General features: G+C 39.4%; 1 protein-coding gene across 7 annotated transcripts in view; it reads right to left on the bottom strand.

Moving 5' to 3' along the window:
- Positions 1–6689: 6689 nt before the first annotated feature.
- Positions 6690–18687, bottom strand: part of ADD3 (adducin 3) — a 173293-nt gene continuing 161295 nt past the window's right edge. For 5 of the 7 annotated variants that reach the window (XM_065408681.1, XM_065408680.1, XM_065408682.1 and 2 more), the window contains 3 exons: positions 15854–15977; positions 9969–10064; positions 6690–9084 (listed from right to left, as the gene is read on the bottom strand). In XM_065408681.1, coding sequence (XP_065264753.1) covers positions 8786–9084; positions 9969–10064; positions 15854–15977 — 519 coding nt within the window. In that variant the 3' untranslated portion in view covers positions 6690–8785. The remainder of the gene's footprint in view (positions 9085–9968; positions 10065–15853; positions 15978–18687) is intronic. The other 2 variants (XM_065408685.1, XM_065408687.1) reach the window with 2 other exon arrangements.

Genomic DNA, 18687 nt, shown 5'->3' with positions numbered 1-18687 from the left:
CATCACGTGGTTCGATTTAAAAAAGCACTTTCATACTACGGAAAGCGATGTAGTTCATGTATAAGCATAAAATCCAAAAGCGAAAAAAAAAAAAACATGTCTCTCTCTCTCTCTCTTGTGGTTTTGATTTTCCTTCTCCTGTTTCGATACAGGTTTGAAGCCTACTGGGGAAAAGAAGAACAAGACTGGCCAAGAAGAAAGTTCTGCTAAACATCTGTTTAGACACTTCCAACCATTGTTCTCCTCTAACCTGATTTCATTTATAATTGAATCCCTAGTGAAAAAGGTCTCTGACTGATCCACTTTGACTTGCTTTGAAAGGTTATTGACAGGTTGTCAAAATGTACAATTTCCTCACTTCTTGAGGGTATCTGGAGCAGCCACTGCCTTGTCCATCATCTTTCTCCCATAAGGACTTTCACCAGCTAGTGACACAGACATGGGAATCATATTTATTATTTGCTTGAGACAATGCCCGCAACATGCTTGGTACTTTCCAGATCCCAAGGAACACCCCTCACCCTAAGGAGCTCAAAAACCTTAGGACAGAGACAAGCAAGCAGAAGTCAGGGCAGGGGAACAATAAAAGATATTTTATATACAGATCAACAAGATTCAGTATAGGCAGCACAGCAGAAGTGAGTCTAAGTGGGACTTAAACATGGAGAGGGCGGGTGCCTTGTGATTAATTCAGGAAAGTCACTTGCATACTATGGTGATAGGTTCTTTAGAAATATTAATACAAGTGATTAAGGTCATTACCCTCACTTTGACTAGTAGAGTGACTGGATTTCTCCAGTCATACCTGCACTATAACTACTACCATACTGAAGCCCCTGGTTACAACAGAATAGTGGCCTGACATGTTTAAAATGTGATTTGATCTTTGGGCTGTGAGAAGGGGGACCTTCTCACTGAATTATGCTACAGCCTTGCTAAAATTCAAGGTGCAGCACTTGATTCAGAAACATGGGTAGGTCCCATCCCAGAAAAGAAAGACAAAACTGAACCCTGTGGTGGCACTACTGTGACGTAGCAGGATTGCCCAGCACATTAGCTCTTGTAGCGTAGACATAATCTGAAGTAGAACAAAGTAGCATGAAAATGAGACATGTAGGAGGAAATACATAAATTAATGAATGGCCTCTGAAGGCTAGTTGTCAATTCCCATTTATACTGTCCCATGAAATAAGCATAAAGGCATACTTGGAATTCAAAGCAACCAGTTAAAAAAAGATGGAAGGCAATATTTTTTACACAAACAAACAAACAAACAAACCTGGAAGGTACACCATGCACCTTCCAACTAACACCCAATAGGGTTCTTGTCATGCTAAAAATTTTAGTAATCGTATGTGAAGACATTTTGTGCCTGTGCTCACACCTCATGGTCATTTTGCCGCGCTGGTTTAACATCACATCTGAAGGATGGAGTCTGTACCAGCATTGGTAGTGCACTACAGTGCACATATTAGGATTTGGAGCTCATGAACCAGTGAGCCAAGACACTCTGACACACTGAATTGCAATCCAAGAGGATCATCAGAATCATAAAAACTCACAAGTCATTGCAAAACAGAAGCATTTCATGTACTGGTTTGGTTTTGGTGATATGGACATGTTTTGGTTTTTTGATGGGAGGAAAGTTCCTGGAAGGCAGGAAGTTGAATATGAGACTTGTATAATCCTCTGTTCCAGAGGGTACAATTTTACGAATATTCATACCTATATTTTTGTACCTGTTGCTGGTTGGAAAAGTTAGGAAATAGTCTGAAAAACTTTGAATAAAATGGATGGAGCTCACTTCCCAGAGTCCACATTCCATTTCAGGGTTTTTAACTGAACTGATAATGAAATCAGTTCTGTAGCCAGATGTCTGCTTTCATCTCTCTGCCACGCAGCTGGAATCATGCCCACACAATCTCCACCAAAATACTTTCTTTGAAGGCTGTTTGCTAATGGCTTTGAAATAATGTAGAACAAATGTCTCAAAAGTGAAAGTCGACAGATGCCACCTAATGGCCATTTGCATGTTCAGCTACAGAACACTGTGCTATAGTTTGGTCTCTTGGTAGAAGTTCCGAAGATACATGCCTGAATTTTATTTAAAAAGGGCCCATCTTTCCATAGGAAGAGACTTCGATTACGAGTGTTTAGTTTAGAGAGGAGACTACTAAGGAAGGACATGACAGAAGTCTATGAAATAATTATAGTTACAGAAAAGTAAATTGGACAGTCTCATTAATCTTTTTTCATAACGTAAGGAAAAAGGAACAGTCAAACTATAGGCAACACATTTAAAACTGAAAAGAAAACATTTTACACAACATAATTGACCTGTGGAACTCACTGTCAAGATATTATTGAGGTCAAGAGTATAGAAGGATTTTTTTAAAGGATTAGACATCCTATGGATAAGAACAACCACCAAAGTTACCTTAGACAGGATAATTACAGGCACTGCCTATACAGGTTGCCTATACATCATGATAGTCTTTAATTACATGATCCCATAAGATTTTTTCCACAGGATCCATGCCTCATTCAGTGCAGAGGATGGATGGTGCTGACTTAATGAGCAACTATTCAATATTTTTTTATCCTCTTTGTTCATTGGGTTGCCCCAGACCTTGTTTATAATCACACTTTTCAAACCCTGCTCTGAAAACAGAATTATATTCAGTTTCCTTAGGGGCTTTTCTGTCATGCTCATTGTTTACAGTACATGAGTGCTTCACAAATATGAACTTATCTTTCCAACATCCCTGGGAAATGAGGTGATGTTGTTATCCCCTTTTCACAGAAGGGAAGAAGAGAGACAGCAAGAGTAAGGTCAAAAGTTTCCACTAATTTTGGGTGCCCAATTTGAAAAATCAGGCCCATGGTGTTTCAGAGTACTTAGCATTACATAGCACTTAGTCTATTCAAAGCACAGCTCCCGTTGACTTCAGTTGCAGCAGAAGTGTAGAGCGCACACAGCAAACCTGACCCCTGCATATCGATTCAGGCATCCAGTGACTTGCCCAACATCAAGTGTCCAGGGACTGAATGCTGGCAACGGCAGGGACAGAACAGTTTTCCAAGGCAGCATTCAACTACCTTAACTATGAGATCACCTTCTCTCTTCCTGCAGTCCCCTGCCTCAATCACTACACACCTTCCAGCTTCTGCAGCAAACAAGGCAGGGGTCAGAAAACAGCCTTTTTCACCACATAACCCTAATTCATCCCCAGAGCAGGGTCCCTCCTGTGTACTGAATGAAGCAGGGGTCCTGTGAAAAAAATTAATGTGATCATGTAATTAAAGACTGTCATAATGTGCATGCACAAGGGTGTGTGTGTGTGTGTGTGTGTGTGTGTGTGTGTGTGTGTGTGTGTGTGAGAGAATGAAGCTTGCAAAGGTATTCCTAACTTTTGAGTACTTGATTTTGCAATCTTATTAGTGTTCTTATAACAGAGTGTGTGTGTGTGTGTGTGTGTGTGTGTGTGTGTGTGTGTGTGTGTGTGTGTGTGTGTGTGTGTGTGTGTGTGTGTGTAAAATAGTCTACATACCAACTCTTATGATAGTATCGGAGTGCTTTCCAGTAGTACATTAAGTAGTATGACTAACATCAATCACACCTGGTTTGTACTGCTCAAGAAATTGAGGGGCTGAGAAGAGTTTTCTAGGGAGGCTGGCACAGGGCAGACTTCTCTGCACAACCCTTAGGCAGAGACGGTCCATTCTGCCAAAGCCTGTGGTAGATATGAAATATGGAGACAAAGATGAGACCTTTCACTTTCAATTTAAGACAGGATTTAAAGTCTCCAGTGGTGAAAGGCTCTAATCTACTGCAACAGCAGCAGCACTGATGCACACTCATCTAAAATAACTTCTCTGTCTGGGCTTGATTTCACTGCCACTGAAATCAATGGGAAAATTTTGGTATTGCAAATCATTGGATATGCAGTACTCTATTTAAATTCTTAATTGCACATATGTTAATATATTTTGAACATCATGAGACAGAACGCACAAAACTCTTGTACATGTGACAAGTTGAGTAAGACCCATAACATTTTAAACGGAAATGATTTAAGGAATTATGGAATGAAACTTAAACTGAATTACATACCTTATCAAGGTGAAAGAGCAAACAAAGCCACTTCAGAGACCAATTACTATAGGCTTTATTCATTCAAGTTTCCTGGTTCAAAAGGCACAGGCCACAGATCCTTCATGACTGGTCTTCTGACTTTGATTTCTGGCTCCATACAATTTGTGGAAGACCATTCACGAGCTTCAGCCTTTTCCCTTCTGTACAGGCCAAAATCCCATCTGATGAACACACATGAAACATGATTATGGTTTACAATTTTATAGCTGCAGTGATGCCTACTGAGTGATACTTACACAGTCAAACCGCTGAAGTCCTCATGAGGAAGGGGGTATTTCCAGGTTGATTGACATTGATCATTCCAGGTTGATCATTCCAATTTTTTTTTTTATATCTCCTCAAAATGAGCACTCACATTTTAAGAAAAAATACAAATGTAAGGTCAAAGACACATACTAGTTTAAGATAAAGTATAAACCAAACATCTGGGGTAAGAAATGGATGGAAATGAAGTTTGATTGCACAGGCCTGGGAATCTGCAGCAGTGCAAAAAGGCATCTAGCTGCACTTACATTCTGAGAGAGTAGCAGGTGATGGGAAGCCAGCCTTAAAGAGGGCAGGTAAGGGGAAGATTCTACTAATGCAATCCTGCCATGGTATCAAAAAGAATTTAATAGGAGGATGTAAAGCAGTTCAATATAGTTTGAGCACTTTACATGTAAGGTTACAAAACAGATTTTCAGTATTGACAATATTCATTTAATAGTACTCGATATGTTAAAAACATGTTCCATTGCACATATTAGGCCCTACAATGATGCTGCACTGTCTGTGTGATCCTCTGTAGGGTTCCCGCATACGGTGATTTGAACAGCTGGCAAGGTTACTTTTTTCTCTTATTGCTTTGGTTCCATCACAATTACTGTGTGCTGAGCCAACAAACAGCTTTCCTACCAGTCTGTCCAACCTGGGTTTTTCAGCATTCCTAGCTTCCTACCAACACGGTTGTGGACTGCACATCCTCTGTGCCTGACTTACACTTGCCTTATTTTATATGTTCAGGGTCACAGAATTGTACCCTTTTGTAACTCCGTGGAAGAATTTGGCTCTAGATAACAAGATAGATAGGGACCATAGTTCATGGACACCCTGAAACAAAGGGAGATTCCTAGTAACCAACAAAAGCATTTAGAGAATAAGCTATTTGGGGCAGATTTCATGCCTTCTTTTGTCTTTAGACATGACCGAGAACAAGAGATAAATAATAAGATGAAAGGTGTGGATACCCAATCGAAGCTGTGTGACTCTGCAGCAATTTATCTGCTAGACTGAGATTGATATAGTTCATGGAACGATCACTGGAACTATGCAGCGCTTGGATTTGGCCTTCATGGAAAGGAACGGTCAAAGGCAGATTTGTGGAAGACAGTCTGCTACAGGAAGTTTCAACACCATTCATCAGCTCTCTACAGTGGCCCAGGCCATAAAAAACGCAACACTTGAACTCTGGCAACTTGGCAGAGATTTTGAGGTAAGCTGTAGGTTGCTGGAACATGACACAGATCACTTTGTATGAAGAACTTTAGGCAATGGCCTTCTTTGTTACTTTTCATAAAACAAGGGAAGCTAATTTATCTAAGATATTTCTATATAACCTAATAAACAGGAATATTGTACATGTATAGATCACTTTCCATTCAAGGACTTCACCCCACACTTGTGAAGTCAGTATTATTACGCTCGTTTTGTAGAGAAGGAAATAAGGACACAGGGATGGAGTGACGTGCCCGAGAAAGAAAGGAAGTTTGTGGCCCAGCTGGAAAGACAGAACTCTGGCGACCAGTCCTGTGTCTTGGTGGCAAAACTGTACTTTTTTCCCCAATGTGGCCTACAAATAAATGACAGAAACATCAGCCAAATCTCTAAAGTCCAAGTTATTTCCTTGCAGGTTTCAGGGGCAGGCTGGGAGAAGAGTTGAAGTCATAATTAAGGCAGTTTTTCCTTATAATTATGTCAGTGGTTTTCAAACTTTTTTCTGGTGACCCAGTTGAAGAAAATTGTTGATGCCCAACCGAGTTGGGGATGAGGGGTTTGGGAGGGGCTCAGCACTAGGGCAGAGGGTTGGGGTGCAGGGGTGAGGGCTGCAGGGTGGGACCTGGAATAAAGGAATCAGGGTGTGGGAGGGGGCTCTGGGCTGGGGCAGAGGGTTGGGGTGCGGGAGGGGATCAGGGCTCTGGGCTGGGAGTGCAGGCTCTAGGGTGGGGCCAGAGATGAGCAATTTGGGGTATAGGAAGGGGCTCTGGGTTTGGGGGAGGCTCAGGGCTAGGGTAGGGGCACATAGCCCCCATGCCTAGGAGCTGTACCTGCTGATGGTTGCTTCCAGGGCGCAGCGCGGTGTCAGAACAGGTAGGGACTAGCCTGCCTTAGTCGGGCAGCACCGCCGATGGGACTTTTAATGGCCGGGTCGGCAGTGCTGACCAGAGCCACCATGACCCAGTGCCTTACATTCTGTGACCCAGTACTGGGTCGCGACCCGCAGTTTGAAAACCACTGCCTTATGTAATCTTTATAGTAACATACAAAAATAAAATGACATTTGACAGGCAAATGAACACATAATGAAAGACTGCAGTGCAAAATCCATCTATTTAAAATACTGTTTATTTGTGATTTAACATTAATTAGCATTACATCTATGAGCAATTTCAGATAACATTTATATATTTTCCACAGGACACAGAGTTGGCTGGCTCATTCTTTATGCCAAAGCAAGTAAATAGAGGCATTAGCAAAAGGTGCAAATAGTTCACGGTTGCATTTTAAAAAATATTTATGCACATTGCATTCATTTAGATATATTTTTTAAAAAAAGTTATGAAAAGCATAGTTCACAGGTTACTGTTTCTACATATGTTGTAATACAACACAAATAATGTAGAACGTAAAAAAAACAAAAACAAAAACCCCAAGTTAAGCAACTGGAAGTTTCCACTAAGATTAAAAACACTGTTTCCAGTATTTAGTGATAACTAGAATATCATTTCCAGGATCCATTCCAACATTGCATTGTCACACTTACACGGTCAAAGCTAACCAGCCCCAGAACATGCTATAATCAACATTTTTGCATGCCAAACCACTCTCCAGCCATACTTAATCTATATATTGTATATATTTCAACTGGCAATCTGGGAATCACACTGATCTTTTAAATTTATTTGCTATTGCAATAACTGATGTACTCTGACAATTTTGAGAAGAAAAAACCTTATGTTAATTTCTATGTTTAGTTTGTTTTTACAATACAGTAAAAAGCAAAAATGAAAATATCAGCAAAAATGAGTAAGCGGCACTACTGCCACTACCCATGGCGCTAAGATCTACTTTGTTCTGGGTTTGTCTGAAGGACACAACACAGATTAAGAAAACCCTTTTAAAATTCAAATGAAAATGAGAAAAAAGTGTAGCTCTCCATGTGAAACCATGTAAGTTATTTTAACTTCTAATATGGAAATGTGATTTTGCTGATTTAATAAAAATACCTCACAATCCATATCATATATTTAATAAAAAATAATCACCAAACTTATACTTTCTTTGCATCATTCTATTTTCTTACTATTTCACTTTCCCTTTTAACAGTTTTGTTTCCTTCATTTGGTTTTGTTAAGAGATTATTTTTCTTCATTCATTAGCAATGCCATGAGGGAAAAAACACAGTAAGATTTAAACATGAATCCAGTTTAATTTTATATGCTTTAATCCTTTGATAGCTGAGTCCCTGGATTCCTGAATTATATTTAAGTATCCTCTAAACCAAGCATTCTTAAATACACTCTACTGTTAGACGCTTGGTTTACATGCGTATAATACTTTTATACTAAATGGTATACAAACATTTCAACATATAAAATCTTATTTTGTTTTGCCATAGTTTAACTAAGTTATCAATGTTAAGTGTATAAAATCCCCTTTATTGAAAAATAAGGGTTTTTTTCCAACTGATAGAATAAAAAAGAAGTATTCAAAAATTATATTTCACTAAAATGAAATATTTGGCAAAAAAGTTTTGATGAATGGACTTCTTACACATTTTGTATAATTCCAAATAAAATTTCTCTTACAGTTTTTCTTCTAATACGTGCCAGTGTATAGTATTCTATATAATCTAACCTTAAAAGATTTAAAGGTGTGCTGTTAATATGCACCCACTGAAGCAGGGTACAGAAACAAAATATATGGTCTGAATCACAATACAAAAAAGTATTATATGATTACCAAGTGAGGCAGCAGTTTAAAAATGAAAATTCATATAATCACTCAACAGTAACTCTATTAGAAACTTCAGCTGTGCTGAAGATTTTAAGGTCTGCAAAATACTCCAAGTGTAACTTGCCACAACAATGTACTACAATGGTATCTGATCTCACTATGATAGTATTAAAGCACCTGCCAGTGTAGCTCTATGTGAAACTATTGAATGTTTCAAACCCTCAGTAATTTTGGACACTAAGTGAGAGATGAATTAATTTCTTATTTAACAGAAGATTGTTTTTAGTAAAACCTTTTCCAGTTCTGTTCATAGGTTACGGTCCAGTTTACTGCACACCCCTAACACTACTTTGTTAATGTTAGACTTAAATGTGGTTTTAAAATGTGCAATGCCTTCTCTTAGCAACAGAGCTGCACTTATGCTTCCACCTTTTCCTTCTTTTTGTTCTTTTTCAGAAAAGATGGAGTGCGGAATTTCTTCTTCTTCTTTGATGGAGATTTGGAAGGGGAGCCCTCAGGGGACAGGGTCTCTTCAATCTTTTCAGAGGTTTTAATTGTAATCTCTACGCTCTCCACAGTACTAGTGGTTAACTGACTGACCCGCTGGGTGAGATCTTCTTCCACGTCATGCATATCTTCCTTGCCATTCACCACCACAACAGGTACCTCTGTGGAGATGAGGTTAGCATTCTGGGCATACATATCTTCATGATTTTCTATGAAAATGGAGAGTTCCACTATTATTATTATTCTTATTTTTGTGAGCAATGTCTATGCAAAAAATCAGAAATGGGCCTGGAATATGAAGTTTGGATTTGGATTCAGATATGAACTGCTGCAAAATTTAAGGTCCTCAGATGTGGGTTTTCCCCATCTTTTGTGCTCTTTATTTCGTTTTTGTCAAATGATACAAAAATAATAGTGTGCAAATTTCGTTAAAGGATACAGGGTCAATTTCTCAGCCCATTCGTATCCAAGGGTAAGTCAAGTACTTAGAAGACCAAACAGCCTAATGTGCAGTTAGAATTATTTGTGCCTGCACTAGGCCAACATATGAAGATGCATCCACTATGCAGGGTAACTTTCAGAATACAAACCTTTAAAAATATGCTGTATTGTTTCTGCTGGTTATGTATTAACAGAGGTTCTCTTCTGGAAGATTGTTATACAAAAAATATAATAGCTACATTACAGGGAGCAATAGACAACATACATGCCTCCCATTTTATTAACGTGTGATTTTATTGTGTGGATTTCACAACAGGAAAAATGTTTATTGGGAAAAATAATTCAGTGATAGACTAAGACGGACTCACACATGACACTATAGTTAACAAGGTCAGTTTTTGACCAGCCGACTTTGAGAATGTGTCTTATCAATTCCAGTTTTTCATTTAAAATGAGTAAAGTCTGGAAAGATGCAGGCTTCATAAACTCACTGGTTGTAAGAAGCAAGAATCTCGTACTGAAATACTTAAATTCCAGTTTCTAAAATACTGAAAGCAGGCTATACTGCACCTTACTTAAAGGATATAATGAAACAATCAGTGACCCAGGTTATTAGAGCTCTTTGCGTTTTATAGGAAGTTATATTTAATACCTTCTAATTTTTCAGGGACATTTTGCGGGGACTGTGTTTGTGACTGAATTTGTGACACAGATGAACCATCATCTGAGACTAATTCCTGTTCAGCATCTGCAGGACAAGATTTGAATTAGTAGCCATGCAAAAATAAAAATGAGCAAGATTATCAGTGTTAGTACATACAATATTTACAGCTCTGCTAGCATTGAACTGTTCATGCTAATGTTGTCAAGAAGTTAACATACAATAGCTTAAACACATTATTAGGAAGTTATTACAGTCATCATCCATTAACAGTTATCAGATGTTAGCTCTTCTATATAAATAATTAAAAACAAGGCTGAACACAAGGGAGCAGGCAGCCCATGCATATGTGGCTTCATCTCACCATTAACTATGTGACATACAAGAAATCATGATACTATTCATACCCTTAAAAAGTCTAAACTATGAAAGTCAATCACGCAGTATTAGTGCAGGAGAATGCATTAAAAATGCTATTGTTAAGCAATACTGAATTAGTAATTCTGATAAGGAGTAGCAATATAAAAAAGTTATAAAATGCTTCTAACTGAAGTGGATGAAAATCTTGGGGATATAGGAAAGATTACTGAAAATGTTTTTACCTTTGAATCTTTAAGCTTTTGAAAATAAGAAATTACAAAGGTGTGCTTTAAAATACTGGCATTTCAGGAGTTAAGACATTGCCAATGATATTGCCAAGTTTATAGTAAACAGAAAGCTATACCATTTAAGAACATTATTTTTGATAAATGAGGGTTCAAAGGCTTTCACTTTCTATTCCTATCATCTGGGAAAAATCTACCTGTAAATGTTTAAAATTTTATTTCTTGGTATGTGTTTCCCAATTTATGGTGACATACCTCTCCTTTCAAAGGATCAACTATTCCTATCTGCAATACACAGTATCAGAAGACAGTACAAAATGAACATGTTAATGTATTTATTCGACTTCCATTGTTGTGTAAGTCTTCTGGTGCTTTAGTTCCTATACAAAGTAAAATCAACTAAGATAAAATTCTACAGTTCTCAAAGAGCAATCATTTTTAAGTTTTCCCAGGATGGTTGCAACTTGCTGTTATCATGTGAGAGTAAGAACTATAGCATAGCAAGGTTTCAGGATGTGCTATCCTGCCCCAACATAACAATGGCAGTATGACCATAATGCAATAAATCAAAGTTCAATAAGGTCACCCGCTCACTGTTTTCCAGTTTGTCAACCCAATTAACTCCACATTGGTTTTTTTTAATTATTATTATTTACATTGCAGTAGTGCCTAGGGGCCCCAATAGTGGGTGAAGGTTCCATTGTGCTAGGAGCTGTACAAACACATTACAAAAGACAGTTCCTGCCCCACAGAACTTATTAAAGGTTTGTAGTGTGGTGAATACCAACCGTCCATATAGATCCTGCTACCGTGCACTAAAGGTTCCCTAGTGCACACTGAGCTAGTCACGTTTCAAAGCAGAGTAGATCAAAGCACACTAGGGAAATTTTAGTGTGTGGTGACAGGGTCCATCCAGATGGACTGTTAGTGACTGGCACACTAACATGTGGTAGATTTACACCCCATCTTACCTTGAACTTACTGTTCATCTAGATAAGCCCTCAGTATAAGCAGAGACAAGAGAGACGGGGAGAGCGCAAGGAAACACTGGTTAGCATGAAAAACAGAGGTCTCATTACACTAGCTAACTAACAGAGTCAGGATTGGGTTGGGTTTTTTTGGTAGGGATCATGACAAAAGAGTTTTAAGGAGGGATTTAAAGGCGGGCAATGAGGATATTTACAAGGACCTCCCATGCATGAGGGTACCAAGGGAGAAAGCACAAAGGTGCTTGTTTGAAAGTTTAACAAATGGGTGCTGAAGGCTGGAACCATTGGCAGATTGGAGGCAATCTGACATCTCAAAAGCATACAAGAGGTAGAGTGGGGATAGGGCATGAAGGCCTTAAAAGTGAAGATGAGTAGTTTGTGTCTGATGCAGTGGAGAAGGGGCAACCATTGAAGAAATGCAAAGAGAGGAGTGACATGGTCAAAGCAACAACCCAGGAAAATTATCTTTGCAACAGTATTATGAATGGATCTAAGTGGGGAAAGATTGCATCCATCAAGGCTAGAGAGGAATAGGTTGCAGTATGTGAGATAATCAGGGCTTGGACAATAGATGTAGCTGTGTGGATGGACATCAAAGGTCATAGCTCAGGGTATGTCTATACTACCCGCCAGATCGGCAGGCAGCGATCGATCCAGCGGGGGTCGATTTATCGCGTCTAGTCTAGACGCGATAAATCCACCCCTGAATGCTCTCCCGTCGACTCCTGTAATCCCACCCCCAGTGTAGATCAGGCCTTAGAGACGTTAAGCAGGAAGAACTGGCAGCATTTTAACACTGCCTGGATGTGATGATCCAGAGAGATGGTTGAGCTGAAGATAACACCTAGGTTATAGGCCTGTGTGACAGAGATAAGGAGGTTTTCCCACAGTGACAGAGAGGAGGGGAGACAATGGGAGGAAGATTAAGAGCTCTGTTTTGGTCACCTCTAGCTTAAGATGATATCTGGATTTCCACAAGGAGACATCTGAAAGACTGACAGTGATTTTAGTGTATACAGAAAGGACTGGACAGGACTGGAGAGGTATACATGAGTTGTCAGCTGAGAGTTGATAGTTAATATCATTTACAAATGAGATTGCCCAGAGACAAGTTGCAGAGGAGGGGGCCAAGAATAGCCCCCTTGGAACTCCCACGGAAGGTTGGTAGGGAATGAAGACAATCCTCCTAATGAAATGCAGAAGAAGCAATTAAAGGTAGGAGAACCAGGAGAGGACAGTCATGAAAGCTGAGGGAGGATACAATTTCAAGAATGGTTAACTTGGTTGAAGGCAGTGGACAGACTGAGGAGAGTGAAGATTGAGTATTGTGTCTGCTTTGGCCAGGAAAAGGTCATTAGAGGCTTAGTGAGAGCCACTGAATTGGAGTGCAAAATAGAAGCTGGATTGGCGAAGAACTTCAGATAGTGATTGTACATGACACGGTCAGTTTAGAGATAAAAGGGAGAAGCCAGATGGGGTGGTAGTTGTATAGTACAGGCAAGTGGAGATAAGGATGGAAGAGACTAAGGCATGCTTGCATTGCAATGGGATGGATGCTGAGGAGAAGGGTAAAGGAGAGAATGGGAGCGGAGGTAAGATTCGGAGATGGGATGAGGTCACTGAGGCCCATGGAAGGGTTAGAAGATGAGAACAGATGAGAAACTTGTGTGTCACTGAAAGAGGAGGTGGAAGAGAGCGTGTTATAGGATTGGATGGAAGGGTGGTAAGCGGGGATGCACGAGGTAATGCTGGAACCTGTCAATTTCCTCTTTGAAGAAGTTAACAAGGTATTTTGCAGAAAAAAAGTGCAGGGTGGGAAGTGGGGAGATGGAGTCAAAGGTGGAGAACAAGTGGCTAGGACTGTGGCCATGGGAGTCAATCAGGGTGGAGAAGTAGAAATGATTAGCTAGGGAAATAGCAAAATTTGAGGAAAGAACAAGTTTTTAGTTTTAATTCCTCTTCACTGTTAAAACTCTCCTTTAATGTTAAATCTAGCAACAGCTGCCACTACTCTACCACTGCCACACTGTACTGAAATGTGCTCTACCAGAGGTGACTTTTCCTGTTGTAGAAAGGTCCTCCCCAAGGGCAAATTCAGTAGGGCTGAACTAGTGGAGCTCTAGTACAGACTGATGACAATGGTTTTACAATCAACCAGCTACTTCAACTAAGGGAGGTTGTCCCATATTTAAAACAAAAGCAAAAATTCATACTGTACAGGTACTTATTTTTTAAGTGAAAAACATTTCCACTATTTTAGATTAAAGGGAAAATGTGCAAAAATACAAAAGCCTCATAATGAAAGATTTAAAATGCTTGGAAAAGGCACCAAAAATGATGCAAGCAATTAGTGGTTCTCTTGAGCATCTAGTGCTGAACCACACAATTGTCTTGAAATAATTTACTGGCCGGACAGTATCTGAACCGAAGAACTGCAGTTCAAAATTGAAATCTGTGGTTTTGTGGTAAATTTATAACAGAGTTGTCATTCATTTCAATGGGCTTTTATAAAACTACACTTAACTATATGCAGTACACAGCAAAATAAATAGAGATGGATAATTAAGTTATTAAACCAGGGTTTCTGCGTGTACCACAAATTGTAAGAGGAAGTAGAATGAGTTGCAATGACAATGGAATATTAGATTAAGTAGTAACTAGGCAGCCTCTCTGTCTGCAAGAATAATTATAATCTAGAAAAACGTATATACTTTCTCAGCTGTCAATAGATTTAGATGTTGATGGTCCTTCTACGCCAGTATAGGCACCTTATAAATAGCATAAATATAGCCTATGTAACTTGGGTATCAAAGCACCAAACAAAAGTGGGGGAGGGGAGAGGGGGGGAGAGGGAGAGAGATCACAATAGTCCTGGGCAACTGGTGTACCATTGCTATTAACATAAGGGTTAATTTCTTCTTATGTCAAGCAGGCAAAGGTGGCCAGTGAATCAGCCATTTCTATAAAAGACACAAGGTGAGTGAGGTAATATCTTTTACTGGACCAACTACTGTTGGTGAGAGAGACAAGCTTGTTGGTCCAGTAAAAGATATTACCTCACCCACCTTGCCTCTCTAATATTCTGGGACCCACAAGGCTACAACAACACTGCAAACAGTCATTCCTTTGTAATCCCTTACGACCTCCCACGGGCCTCTCTCCATAGGAGGACTTCAATGCTTGATCAGGATCTTAATCTCTGAAACTGAATTCCACAATTTAGCTAATTAATAAGAACTACTTACTCTTCTCAAACTACTTTGAAGAGAACAGTTAAACAATAATGATCATGAATACTGGACATGCACCAAGAATCTGACTAGAGAAAGGAACTCTGCTACTTTCCCCTATGAATTGCATCTGTCCTGTTGCAGTCAGATAACAAGGAACAATTAGCACATAAAAAGCAACAGAGGGTCCTTTAAGACTAACAGAAGTATTGGGAGCATAAACTGCTTCTCCTCCCTTGGTGTTCACACCTCAACTGCTAGCAGAGCACCTCACCCTCCCTGATTGAACTAACCTCGTTATCTCCATACTGATTTATACCTGCCTCTGGAAATTTCCATTACTTGCATCTGAAGAAGTGAGGTTCTTACCCACGAAAGCTTATGCTCCCAATACTTCTGTTAGTCTTAAAGGTGCCACAGGACCCTCTGTTGCTTTTTACAGATTCAGACTAACACGGCTACCCCTCTGATAATTAGCACACAGTTTGTTGCTCTAAGATTTGGCTGCCATCAGTACAGACCAGGGGTTGGCAACCGTTCAGAAGTGGTGTGCTGAGTCTTCATTTATTCACTCTAATTTAAGGTTTTGCGTGCCATTAATACATTTTAACGTTTTTAGAAGGTCTCTTTCTATAAGTCTATATTTTTGATGCAGTAGTTTTGGTCTTTTAGGTCATTTGAATTTGATTTTTCAGATGAATTTTTATGCATTATAGAAAGTATGTCTAAGCACATGCAAAGATCTTGCATTTGCAGGGAGACAGAATCTAGTTGGCCTTTTCCATCTTTTATTTTGATGACTACAGTTAAAGTGGACAAAAACCCTGTTCTGTTCATTCCCTCTGGGACACCTGGCATTGACCACTGTCGGAAGACTGGATACTGGGCAAGATGGACCTTTGGTTTGACCCAGTATGGCTGTTCTTATGTTCTCATGTTCTAATTACAATTAAAAATCTCAACCACTTCATATGTAGTTAATTATTTCAGAATAGGTTCAAAGAAGCATCCACCTCAAACTTAACCCCCGTTTGGCAGTTTAGACCACTGACCTTCCACTCCTTGTTGCTTGCGCTCAATTGTCTTCTTGTACTCGTCCAGTTCCTTTTCTGTAAGATCGCTGAATGGATTGGGAGGGGCTGGTGGTGCATGCTCATCTTCCTCAAACTGCATGGGCTGGAAAAAGAGAAAATCAGACACAGTAAGTAACAGAAAATATTTATAATATCAGTTCCTTCCTTTCCCCAAGGTTTGGGGACAACAGACGTACAAGAAAGAGAGCTTTATGGATGGAAGGAATACAAAAACAAATAATCAAATTGGAATTGCCTCAATTAATAAGCATTTGCTTCCAAGCATATTATAAACATTTGCTTATTTAAATACTGTGGGTTTGGGTATTAAATTCAAATAATCAGAAAGTTTACTTGTGGTGACTTACTTCAAGCAACTACTAGGTGAGACTTCCAGTGACTGATCTATTATTGTTGATATAAAGTGGCAACAGGCATTAATTGATTGCTTATTGCAGAGGTTCTCAAACTGGGGTTCCGGACCCCTCAAGGGGTCACAAGCTGTCAGCCTCCACCGCAAACCCCACTTTGCCTCCAGCATTTATAATGGTGTTAAATATATTAAAAAGTGTTTTTAATTTATAAGGGGGGGTTGCACTCAGAGGCTTGCTATGTGAAAGGGGTCACCAGTACGAAAGTTTGAGAACCAGTGGCTTATTGTTTAAGATCTCAGATTAGCCACCAAGGTGCCAATTTATTAAAGCACTTAAGCACATACATAAATGCTTTGGTGAACTGTGGTCCAAATATCTAAGCTCTTTTGAAAATGCCATTTTGTCCATTTCAATCAATGGATTTCTCTCATAATTCATTTTTACAAAAGTGAATTTTAATGCTTGAGAAAAATGTCTGATTGATAGCGACTGGATGCTAAGGGTGGGATTTTCAAAAATGCTAAGTGACTCAAGACTATAAGTTGCACTGACTTTCAGGAACTTGTACTCCTTGATCATGCATGCACGTTTGAAAATCTCACGCAAAATTCTAATTTACAGAACACCTGTAGACCAGGGGTAGGCAACCTATGGCACGTGTGCTGAAGGCAGCACACGAGCTGATTTTCAGTGGCACTCACACTGCCTGGGTCCTGGCCACTGGTCTGGGGGACTCTGCATTTTAATTTAATTTTAAATGAAGCTTCTTAAACATTTTAAAAACCTTATTTACTTTACATACAACAATAGTTTAGTTATATATTATAGACTTATAGAAAGAGATCTTCTAAAAACATTAAAATGGTCCTGCTAGTGAAGGCAGGGGGCTGGACTCGATGACCTTTCGAGGTCCCTTCCAGTTCTATGAGATAGGTATATCTCCATATATTAATTATATTATATTATATTAAAATGTATTACTGGCACGCGAAACCTTAAATTAGAGTGAATAAATGAAGACTCGGCATACCACTTCTGAAAGATTGCCGACCCCTGCCTATAGACAATGAAGCTTTGTGAGCTTCCTTCCTTTCTCACCACGGTGCCCAAACTCTCTTCTGTAGGGTCCACCTCTAAGAGCGATAACTCTTTATTTAGTTAATATTTGCTCATTCTGCTGAGAATTCTAACAAAAGCACCACTGAAATGGGGACCTCTCTCTACACAGAGAGTTTAATCAAGACTAACTTATTTTACACTGGCCACTTGACAGCGATCAAAGTAGCAGGACTTCACTATCAACCCAGGCTAGATTTACATCAGTAATTTACAGGAATATGGAGTCTGAGTTATTCAGTCCTCGCTTATTACAATTCCTACAATAAGAAGTGTATAATTCCTCCATCTACACTTCAATATAATTTTATTCTTTCAGTTTATGATTGTCCTACAGCAAGCAAACTGCTCTCAAGTTCCATTTTATGAAATAAGAGATGGAGATATTGAGTGGTTGTTTTGTTCTGAAAACGGTGTTCAAGTCAATAAGAGGACATTCACTTACACTACATAACAAAAGAAAAAAAAATGGAGTACCATTTCAAGAGTATAGGGAACAAAAAAGTGAGGAAATAGGCATAACCCCAAACATTGTGGGACAGCTGCACTCTCAAAAAATAATGACACGAGATCATTGTCAGAATAAGAGGATTTTCTATGTTTATCTACCAAGGCATGGAAAATTATGCATAATTAGGGCCATCTGTATAATTCAGAAATAAATACAATTGTGCTAAAGAAAAATCAGAGGTATGCATGCAAGGAGGTAACAAATTATCACCACAGAACTGGAAGTCGTTCTTGCTCCTAAACATGGTCAATCGATACATGGTTCTAAGTTAATTATCTAATGCATCACTAGAGATAGTGGACAAAAGTAGTACTTGATTTTATTGACAAAGTTCACCTAATTGGTGAAAGAACTGGTTAAGGACTATTTAGAAAAGCTGGAAATGCACAAGTCCATGGGTCTGGAACTAATGCATCTGAGGGTGTTGGCTGATGTGATTGCAGAGCCATTGGCCATTATCTTTGAAAACTCGTGGTGATCGGGGGAGGTCCCGGACGATTGAAAAAAAGGCAAATATAGTGCCCATCTTCAGAAAAAGGGAAGAAGGAGAATCCGGGAAACTACAGACCGGTCAGCCTCCCCTCAGTCCCTGGAAAAATCATGGAGCAGGTCCTCAAGGAATCCATTTTGAAGCACTTGGAGGAGAGAAAGGTGATCAGGAACAGTCAACATGGATTCACCAAGGGAAAATCATGCCTGACCAACCTGATTGCCTTCTATGATGAGATAACTGGGTCTGTGGATATGGGGAAAGCGGTGGATGTGATATATCTTGACTTTAGCAAAGCTTTTGATATGGTCTCCCACAGTAT

Source organism: Emys orbicularis, chromosome 7 (assembly GCF_028017835.1).
Source record: "Emys orbicularis isolate rEmyOrb1 chromosome 7, rEmyOrb1.hap1, whole genome shotgun sequence".
Classification (NCBI taxonomy): domain Eukaryota; kingdom Metazoa; phylum Chordata; order Testudines; family Emydidae; genus Emys; species Emys orbicularis.
The sequence above is the reverse complement of the archived record's forward strand: the minus strand, read 5'-3'. Positions and strand labels throughout refer to the sequence as shown.